The 11018-nt window shown below is 43.6% G+C and overlaps 1 protein-coding gene across 2 annotated transcripts in view; it reads left to right on the top strand.

Annotated features, from left to right (window-relative positions):
- The first annotated feature begins 8863 nt into the window (after positions 1 to 8863).
- The window catches only part of FNDC3B (fibronectin type III domain containing 3B), a 141566-nt gene continuing 139411 nt past the window's right edge, over positions 8864 to 11018 (top strand). For both annotated transcript variants that reach the window (XM_088523916.1, XM_088523915.1), the window contains exon 1: positions 8864 to 8998. In XM_088523916.1, coding sequence (XP_088380042.1) covers positions 8888 to 8998 — 111 coding nt within the window. In that variant the 5' untranslated portion in view covers positions 8864 to 8887. The remainder of the gene's footprint in view (positions 8999 to 11018) is intronic.

Here is an 11018-nt window from a genome sequence, read left to right as displayed (position 1 = left end):
GTGGGAGCCGAGGGTGCCGCCGGTTCCCACAGAAGCACAATGGGGCACTTTGTCAGGGCCGCGGCAGCCGGGAGCCAGGTTCGCAGCGCCGGCAAAGGGGGTTGCGCTGCATAAAGGTGTGCTGGAACCTGGGTACTCGCCTCCCAGCGCAGATCCACAGGGCAGATAACCTTTTCTTTCCTCTTAGTGCTTAACTAGTGCTTAAGACCCCTTGATTTAAGTAGTTTCTTTAGGGTTTTATGCAGGATAGGAGCTCTAGAAGAGCTAGCCAGGTCTCTGATGCTGCTGCTCTGAGAGGAGGTGAAGGGGGAGTACTCATCGCGGACCGGTGTGCGTGTCGATCTGAAACCGTCCTTAGTGTTTTGGCCATGAAGTGTGGGCAGAAAGCAAGGGGATGAAGCAGGCACCTCCTCTGATTGGCACCTCTCTGAGAACCTCTGCTCTTGCAGACACTTTGCATGTGCACGGGACGAGCCCCCATCCTGTGAGATTAATAACTTGGTATAGGGCTGCTGGTGAAACTATCTGCGGTGCAGAAAGATATCCCTGAGGGCAAATATTCATAGGATTGGGGCTGAAATTGTGGACGGGTGAAGGTCTGGATTTCAGGGATTTGCTGCTTCTCAAGCAGATAGATAGCATAGCTTGGTGTGTGTTTGGCACCATTTTCAAGCACACTGAAAGTCTTTCTTGCTTTTGATTATTTTTCCTCAAAAAAAAAGAGGTAATACAGACTGGATGGAACCTGCAAAAGAGCATCATCAGACTGGGGGGAGAGTTTTAGCAAACGCAGTGGGCAGCATCCTTCCCCTTGTGAGTGGCCAGCAGGAACAGACCAGCCTGTTTGAAACGTTGATAGGGCTTGTATTCCTGGAATTGCAAAGATTAATTTTGCTTAAAATGGAAAGGCAATTGTTTCAAGCAGCTGCTACATGAGGCAAATCAGGCCAGAGCAAATTTTATATTTAGGCCTTTAAAAATCTGCTGTGTGTGGATGCTACCGCTGGACACTGTCATGGCAGAAGAGTTGAGGTCAGCAATTGCTGCTAAAAAGAAATGGTGTGAAATACTGAGATCTGTGTGCCTCAAGAGTTGCCTGTTTATAGAACCGTATCGGTTCAATTTAAAAAAATAGCCTGAGACCTATTTATCTGTTGTGACTAATGCAGAGGAAGAGGAGGAAAGAAGGTGTGAAGACTTGGAAGGAGGAATATAGATAGCCAATTGATTAAGTGTTAAGCTTTAGCTTGAAGAAAAGGCACAGGGACCACTCCACATGGTAAGAGTTGTACAAAGGCTTTTCTTTATTGTTACCTGACTTTTATGTGAACATAAAAGCCGCAGCTATTTGAGTGTTGGCACATTTTAGGGTTTGAGTGGCAGTTCACCTTGGTGTTATAATAGTATTTACACAAAGGAGAATGCTGTGAGATTTGGTTCAGCTTGCATGCTTGTGGCTTTCTGTTCAGATGTGCCTGCTAGGGACTTCCAGTAACTTTATTAAGCTCACTTCATCTCTGGTGTCTTTCTCATGTAAACTTGGTGCCAATGTATTTTTCTCTGAATACGACTGTCCCGGGGCAGGTTAGTGTTGCAGAGCCTTGGGGCCCATAGGAAGAGTGGGAGCTGTCTTGCCTTTGAGTTTCACAAGATTCCCCTCGGGAAAAACAGGAAGGAACTAGTGGCATGACACGTTGCTTTGGTAAAAGACTCCTTTGTGCATCAGCTCACCTTATTTTAGCATTTCATCAGAGCTATTATATGTCGATTAGATTTATTTGCCTTGTGAAATAAGACAACTTCCTGCATAACGCTGGTTAACCTAATAACCTCATTCCTAACGCTCACTTTTGATGTCCTGTATTTGTAGAGTATTAGCATGGTCTCTGTGCCCTCTGCTCTAGTAATAGTGTGGATTTTTTAGTGTTTTTTGGCTGTTTGATGCTCTCTTTATATTTTACTTTCTTTTTTTTTTTCTTGCTATTTATTATGACTAATCAAAACAGGGAAATGAACAGAAAATGTATGGAGTGCAGGAGAAACAGAATCAGAAAATTGACTCTACACACAACTTGGGTTTATGACTGTGCAGGTAAATACCATGTAAATACATTCTCAAAGTGGGAAAGGGCCCACTTTGCTTGTAGGTGCGACAGCACATAAGAATTAAGGTTCTCTTGGTTATTCCATTTCATCCTGGAGTTGAGGTAGGATCAATTTTTATTCCTAAATTACAAAAATATTCTTTGAGGAGTTTGTAACTGATTGGATTAGAAAATGCTTGTTCTTTAAAATTAGTGCAGTTTCAAATCTTGTGGGCAAAATCAGAGTTGTCATGGTGCTGGGATCAAGTGCAGCTACTTCACTATTTTTTTCTAAAATGTCAATAGCTTTTCAGATGTGCATCCCTTCCTATCAATTTTGCTGTCATAATACACTTTAAAAATTGCATATAGTTCTTTTAAGATTGTTACAAATAAGCCTGTCTGTTTGGATGCTCTCAAATTAATCTACCGTGTTTGCAATTAAACGCAGAAAGAATGCTTTTAGGTTTAAGTCGTTCTTCAGACAGATGTGATTTAACTAAACTAATGAACGCACATCAGACAAGACAGATTCCAGACTGTTTGTGCCTTGACCAGCCATCTGTGTGCATACCTCCAGGTACTGCTCATGTCTTGAGAGGCTTTTCTCCATGAACAGTTATTACCACTCCTTGGCGAATTCGAGTGGCAAGCCATGGCAAGAGCTTCTTGAAAGCAGCTAGACTTGCTCTTGAGGCTCAGCCGCTGCTTTTCAGTGAAAATAACTACGTTATGCATGTTTTGGTGAAGATTACTTTGGGATGTGTTTTGCACAAAACATAGCAGTCAGGAACTGGGCTCTGTGTAAGCTTTTCCATCTCTTGCAAGCAGTAGCATTAATGATAATGTGCCCAAAAAACATTCCCCCCGGGAGCTTTCCTAGTTGGTCACATACCGTTTTCAGATTCTTTATGTGTGTTTGTGCCCAAGTAAGCTTATGGGAGTATGTGCAGCCTGACATGCTTTAATATTTAGTCTGAGTGTATATAGATTTTCTCTGTACATGTAGGCATGTGCATTTAGTTGTTTTTTCATAGTTATTTTTCTATGGTGGAGGTCATTCAAGATATCTTTGGGGAAAAAAATCAACACTAAAACAGTATATGATATGTTTTTCTAAAATTCCTTATATAAATCTTTAGAAAATAGCAAGTAATACTGTGAAATATTTTTTTGATGAAAGAATAATCTGTGCCTGCTAGATATAACCTTCTTATTGTCATTCTCTCATTACATCTCACTGTCTCTTGTTAAACGAGATTGCTTCTAGAGATACTGGAATTTTCCTCATTATCAGGGCCTGTTTTTGTAAAGCAGGATTCCCTCTGACATGAGGCTGTGGTTCCATGTGTATATGTAATTTTTTTGTGTGTGTGCCCATGGCAAAGTAGTGTTAAGCAATTCTCTGGTTACAACAATACAATGGGTCTATGAGTCAGTCTGGCAAAGTGGCTTGGGGACAGTCAGTCTGTCCCTATTGAAAATAACCCCGCGCTTGAAGGCAGAGGCGTTGGGTTGGTCATGGTGTTGGGGCTGGGCCTTGTGCTTCAGATGAGGTGTCGGGAATCATAGAACCGTTACGGTTGGAAAAGCCCCTCAAGTCCAACAGTGTTTTTGGTCTGTGTTCAGAGCAGGGCTGGCTTCTGAACTGGCTGGTTTGGGGATCTGATTTGCCCCAGGTTGGATATGTAGCTAAGGCCAGGACAGAACCGTAGTGAGGAGGCAACAGTCGCACCTCAAGTGACTAGGCCTTCAACCAGGCATGTCCTCATCTCAGCTTCTGAGCCCACACGTGAATTAGCCTTCCCCCTTGCCGTGTTAACTACCAAGGAAGACCCTGTTGCCTTGGGTTGCTTCTCTGACCCACACAACAATCCCTGTCCAAAGGAGATGCTTGCTATTGTGTGGAGAACGGGTGAAAAAGTGTCTGCAATGGGATCAGACGGAACTCTGCACCCTGATATTTGGAAAAACACATGGTTTGAATCCAGGCCTTTCCTGCCCCCTCTAAACTCTGCAATGTGTGTGCTGGGAATTTGAACGCTTGTGTTGGGTAATAGATTCTCTTGTCTGTGAGACACTCTTGGTGACCAAGTCATTCTATACGGAAAGCTTGGGGCTAATTTTCCGCTGGGACGGGAGGGAAGGAGGAAGGGCTGGGCGCATATCATGTGTGCTAATCCGATGTAATTGTTAGGTTTTGCTATAGAGCCGGAATAGTTTATGATTACAGATTATGACAATTATGCGTTTATCTCTCATTTAGAGAGGGAGAGTGGAGCAGCAGCCCTGTTTTCTCTGCGGTTCCTGCCCTTCCTCCTCCCCAGGGAAATGCAGGCTACTCCAGTAAGGGGCCTGGTAGCCACGAGCGCTGTGTTCAGCCCTGTCATGCTCAGAGCTGTTCCCGTGCAGAGCTCGGCTACAGGCAAAATTGCTTGTCACGACTGAGTACAGATCTAGCAGAAAATCCAAGTGGTTCTGCCTATTTATAAACCACTGAGTGCACGTTCTGGGCTCCGTGTGCCTGCACTAATGTGTATGTATAAACTTAGGCCAGTTGTCAGTTGCTATTTAGGCTAAATGTCTATTTTAAAGGGAGCTGTTCTTGTTCAAGTCTTATATTGCGTATTTCAGGTCTTCTCCTTAGTGAACGGAGGGTGATGTGTCTTAGGGCTCCTCACTTTTTAGTGAGGCTGAACAGCCCCGAGCGCTGCAGCAGTGCAGAGATGCACTTGGAGTGGAGTTCTTGTGTCTTAAATAAACAGGGATAGGGGCATCCCTGACAAGGTGACTGCCATCTATGTGGTAAAGGGATTTTCATGATTTCAGGTGATTCTGATGAAAAGCAGAGCTTTGCACTTGGTAGTTTTTTATTTGTCTGCAACAGATAATTAAAAATTTAGCCTGGATGGAAAACAGTTACAGGCTGAAATATTTAGAACTCTTTTCCCAGATTTTCTGTATTTGTTCACTTTAACTGGCAGACATTTTTTGTCTTTGTAGAAGAGGGGAAAAAATCACAAAAAGAAAAGTGTTCTTGGCTTATGCCTCCATTAACAGCATGGCTAAAACCTTCTAGGAACACTGCACTTGGTTATCTCAATGTGCTTCAAGCTGCTTTGGGGATTTAAGGAGAACTCTTGACATCACATGCGAGGTCATAGTAATTCACCATACATGGACATTGGTTTTAGATAGTTACACTTTGTTCTTCTGTTTTTGATTTTTTTTTCCTCTGTTGCCATATGCAACTAATTTATGTATTACTAATTCACATGTTGAATTAATTTAAGGAAAGTTAGAGTCATCTTGGTGATCTGTAGAAGACTGCAGTATTGAAAATCAAGTTTATAACAGTAACTTGCAAATACTACAAGATGTAGAAGTTTGGTCTGGGTTGAGAAACAGCAGAAAACTTGGAGATTTATTTCTGCTTCCTTGCAGCAGGAGCAGGACTGGAAACACTGAGATTTCTAGTACTTGTGGAGGTAGCTAGACAGGGAAATGCAGCCTCTCAGCAAGTACTGGCATTTTTGTGGTCTGTCCCAGCCAAACCTAGGGAATGTAGACGCACAGGAAATATCTTTTTAAAATTTAAATATAGTCAGCTTTCTAGACAAAACCCAAAATTTGAGTTAGTACCTGAAAAAAAAAAAAAAAAAGCTGTGGGTTAGTATTTGGCAGCTCGTATTTTAACTGAGGAAGAGTTCTCATATCCTGAAATGTGACCTAGCTCTTTCAGTCCTTGTCTGGTGTTTTCTTCCAGTGTTGCCCTTGAATTTACAGGGGAAAAATGCATGTGTTGAAACCCCTCATATTCTTTGTATTAATGAAGCGTCCCCTCGGGTAGAGGGAACTTTGGTTTGGAGGAAGAGCGTGCATTTCTGGTGCATAAGCTTGTTTTCCTTTCTAATTTATATTTTGAATAGGATGGATGAGAGAATAAGCTTAAAAAAAGCGTGTGAGGCAGTTTCCAGAGCTCTTGGCTTTGGGGTGAAGTCTGCCCGTCCCGCGGTGGATGTTTTAACCCCGTCTCACCTACGGCTGCGCGTAGTCCAGCTACAGGATGGGCTGTCAGGAAACCCCTGGTGCCAGCAGCGCTTTGTGGCCGGTCCCGGTGCTGGTCCTGCTGCCGCTGGTGGAGCGGTACCGGTCCTGGCAAAAAAAGGAAACTTTAATTTCCCTTTTTTTCCCCTTTATAGAGAGGCAAGTGTAGACATGGCCCTAGCGAGAAACCATTAATAAAGCAAAAGGAATGCAGCTGTAAAACTTCAAATAATGACATATAGCAAATAAATGTCAACATATTGGTTGTTGTGCCTGGAATGGAAATATTCCTAGGAAAATATGTTGCTTCAAGCTACAGTCTGGCTTTTTTTTTTCTCCTTAAGAAAATTGGCATGATGCTTAAAGTCTGTTAAAGCTGAGGCTTTCAGATTCAGACCGAGTGTGTCATTGAGAGGGGAGGGCGTTTCATGCGTTTATGATGGGTCCCCTGAACTTTGCATTCTTTTAAAATCATTTCAAGTTATATATAGCTATATATTTTTATAGATTATGAATGTAGATAGAGGTACAGCTACTGGCTGAATATGTCTACTTCCTTCGAGAACTGCTCAGCCCTGTGTTTGTGCTGGTGTTGATGTCACTATTAGGCTTTTTCCCTGCTTTTGTCAATCCCAAGAATTTAAGAAATGACTGTGAAAGTCGTGTTTTCTTCCCTGTCATTAATGGGTGGGGACAGGAGCACATTTCCCTTCCCAGCTGCTACCTCCCCCCCCAAACTGCTTACGTGACTATTTTATTGCTCATCTTTCTCAAAATTAAACCTGAGACTGTTACATAATGGTGCCCAAAAGATTTAGGGGAAAAAGACTGCAAATATTGTGAAACCCAAGGGTGCAGGAGAGTTGTTTGAGCAAAGCTGCTGGTCCTTGGGCAGGTTTCTGTAGCCCCCATAGCAGATGGGTCTGAGACGCGGCAGTTTTGGCAGCTGAGAGCTGTGGTTTGCGAAAAGCCAGGGAGATTCTGTTGCCCTAACACGGTGATCGTTTGGAGAGCCTGATCCTACGTGCCGAGGGGGAATTTGGTTTTCCTTGCTCCTCCTTCTGTGCCTGTAGGCACCATCAGACCAGCTAACCAAGGGGATGATGCTATGACGCTGCCAGGCACTGTTGAGCAAAACCATTGATGTGGCCATAAGATGAGCTTTTTGATAGGGTATAATAGATAGAGTATCCTTTTTTTAATGTTAACACTGCTTCTCAAGCTTTCTGAGAGTCTGTTCTGTAATTAAGTCTCAAATAAAGGAGAAATTTCATTGAAAGACAGATGAAAATAGATGGCCTCTATTTATAGCTTGGTGAAGTGACAATTAGGAGAGCGGCGTTTCCACGCTAACAAGAGCATCAGAAAGGGCTGTGAGAGGCATCCTAAATTTGGAACAGAGTTAATTAAAATTGTCTTTAGCTGTGGAGCTGAAGATGCCTGGGCTGTGTTTATCCAACTTCAGAAAAGCGAATGCGTTTCCTGCCTTTGGCTGCTGCTGAGCCTTGAGGGGCAGAGTGATAGGAGAGAAGGGCTGAGTGCGTGGGTATAAATGGGCACTTCGGGCCCCCTTCATCATGTGAGTGCCCTTCCTCGTCCTCCTCCTCGCTCGCTGGGGTCCTGCCTACTGGTCTGCCCAGCTTATTGAGCAGCTTTGCAGGCAGTGGGATTGTGGTGGCCTCTGGAAGGGCTCGTTTCTAGACGCTCAGAGCAAAGTGGATAAAAATGAAGCGAGCACGTGTGTCAGTCTGTTTCTCAACTGAGTCGTTAAACAGATACTTTAACATCTAAAATTAAACGGCAGCAGCCCTTGGGGGTAGATTAGCTAGCAGGGTATTAGGTTTGCAGCGTGCAGACTCGCTGGAACCAGCCGTGCTAATCTCGGTGAGCGGCTCAGCCCTGCGGCAGCAGACTCGCTTCCCTGCTCCTGCTCCATGGCTCTGCGGCGCTTCTGTTAAAGAGCTCCATCCAAGTAGCACATCTCATAATCTTTCCTTTTTATTGTTTTTCCTTGAGTTTGATATATATTTGGGAGCACTTTGGGAATCCCTGGCATGGAAGGTAGAAGGAAACTGTTCTGGTTGCTTAGGAGTTCATGTGCAGAAGCCTGGATGAGCTGTGCAACTAGATCATCCGTCCTGCTCCTTAAAGAACTGGATTGCTGCCCCATAAAACAGTGCAGTGCTGCTATTCATGCTGAATTAAGGCCTGCTTTTCCTAAGCAATCACCCTGGAGTTTTAGTGCTGCTGCTGTAACACTTCAAGCCATTAGCTGTTAAGGGGGGAGTTGTGCTGAAAATGATGTATGATTCACTATGGATTCTTGAGTGAGATCTTTCATCGTGGTCTGCTGTCTTCTATATATAGATGTCCCTCTCTACAAGGTGCTTAGTGTGGAGGGTTGTGCTGTCCCTCCCACTCCAACAGAAACGGTTGGATAGTGGTGAGTGAAGGTTGGGCACCGTTCTCTATATGTTGGGTGTCAGTTGGCGTTTGGCTTTGAACTGTGAGTATGATGAGTAACACCGATGGGCAAAACGCTAGCTATGATGCACGTGGTGTATTTTCAAGACCTGTTGCATCAAGCAGTTGAATTCGCTTTCTGAAATCTTGCATGAAAACCCGACTTATCCGTGGCGCTGCTCTAACAGCTAAAGCCCGCTTCTCCGATCAGCTCAAACAGCTTTTCTGTTCTTTCCGGAGTCCTTAACTGATGCCTCTCTTGCAGGAAGCCCGTTGAGGAAAATTCTCCATGAATGTACGTCACAATGATGATGACCGACCAGATTCCCCTGGAGCTGCCGCCGCTGCTGAACGGGGAGGTAGCCATGATGCCCCACATCGTGAACGGCGACGGATCGCAGCAGGTCAGCGCTGGGCGCGGGCTCCGGCCTCGCTGGGGCATTCCTGGCCCATCCAGGGGGCGGGAAAAAAAGCTCTGTCTTCCCCAAGTAATAAGGAGAGCAGGGATTTTTATAGGGAATAGAAGTCCACCTTTTCACAGGGATAGCTTCAGAAGTGATGCTTTAAATGTACTGATCAATTCAATGTGATTATTTGCAGGTATACTCACAGGAGTTAAAATAACAGCCTAAAGGCAGTTGCAAGTGTTGAGTATCTGAGATTATGTAGAAAGTCTGTTAGTTCATGTGCTAACTGTTGTCTGCTTCTTTTGCTAGTACCTGTAAAAACAAATTTTAAATACTTCAAAATGCTCAGACTATATTGTAGAAGGAGAGGAGAGAAGTGAGATAGTGGAGACAAGCATCCTATGATGTCTGCTATTCTTAGCTTAGTTAAGGGTACTCATCACCGCAGACCTATGTATCACTGTGCTTTTTTTATAAACCTCAGAGGAGGAGAAGTGAATTTTGAGGGAGAACTTGAAGGAAGGCAAAGTTTCTTTCAGACGTTCCTGGGAAGTGTTCTCTAGCAAGCCTAGTCAAAGATAAAATAAGACCATGGAGATGCCTTTATGTCATGATAGAGCCTAAAGGTTCCACTTCATAGTTGGTAGATTCCCAAGCCTGTCATCTTGGGTTAGTCTTTCTTTTAGTAGAACACCTATCCTAGCAAGTCTCAGGACTGCAGCAGTCCTGAGAGGAAGGATGATTTCCCCTTTTCTTGTAAGCTTTTAAATCTGCTTGCTTATCTGGCTTCTCGGCATAATACAGGATTTCATTACTGTAGCTTTTTGAAAATCTATTTCTACCTTGGAACTTTTTCTTAAAATAAATAAATAAAAAGCTCTTAATGGCTCAGTTTACAAAGTCTACTATTGATATGCCTAAGTGAAGGAACAAGCTTATTGGTATTTGGAAGCATAATTACTCCTTAAATAAGCCTGTTTTTCCTTGCTGGAAAGCACTTACCAAGTGAGAATGTCCAGTGAGTCTGTCCACATTACCGAAAGGATAAATCAGGTCTCCTGAGCACCCCTTTGAGGTGGAGCCCTAGGGCGATCCTTGCACTTCCCCATCAGCAATGATTCAGTAGCCTTGCTTGGCAGATAGCTCTGCTGCCTGTAAATCAGCCTCTCGGCTAATGGTTTGGAGCAAAGCTGTGCTGATGTGGTGCAAGTGCATTACTTGGTGCTTTTCCTGTGCTGAGCAAATGTGACTCAGCAGAGCCGGTCTGAGTCAGACTACTTTTCTGCGTTAACATTTGACCTTAAATGAGAATAATTTATCACTTTATCTCTTTACGCGTAGCTGGAACACGTTTTGTGAGTTTTCTCCCTCTGGTCATGATGTGCTGTCATACGTAGCATGGCTCAGCTGCCTTTATGCTTCAACACTTTCAGCCTGTTCCTGAAGCTTTAATTGGTACTTTTACCTTTTAAAAGTATAGTTTTAAATTAGAAGGAAATTATTGGATTAAAAATCTATTTGATCTTTGCGCATTGCAGCAGTAATATTAATTGCTATCAACATGATTTCTTGTTTAATTCACAGGCAGATGTTACATGTTTGTGTCAGGTCTTACCTTAGCTGTTTTTTAGGCAGCAGGAGCCTTCAGATTCATTCCATGTGAGAATGGCTTCCATGAGGAAGATCCCCTCTGCAATGCCAGTGGGGTTCCTTGCAGAACTGTGCTCTAAACTGTAACCAGCAACACGAGGCTCTGCTGAAAAGATTCTGCTCAAAAAACACATTTTTATTTATGTAGAGTACTCGGTGATACCTGCTCATTCCACCTTCTGCCAATACACTCTACATACTGCTTTCTCCTGGAATTAAATTCATTGGAATTAAACAGCACATGCACATGGTATTCCTTGACCACCTGGGTTTTTCTCATGAAGCTTTTTAATGTTGCAAACACAGAACTCTTCAGAGAGCTTTTCACTTTGGAGAAAGTCATTGGGTTGCAGATGTCACCAGGAAG

Source organism: Tinamus guttatus, unplaced genomic scaffold (assembly GCF_059628265.1).
Source record: "Tinamus guttatus ecotype Peru unplaced genomic scaffold, ASM5962826v1 Tinamus_guttatus_pri_ptg000198l, whole genome shotgun sequence".
Lineage (NCBI taxonomy): Eukaryota > Metazoa > Chordata > Aves > Tinamiformes > Tinamidae > Tinamus > Tinamus guttatus.
Note: the sequence above shows the minus strand (reverse complement) of the source record. Positions and strands in the feature narration are given on the sequence as shown.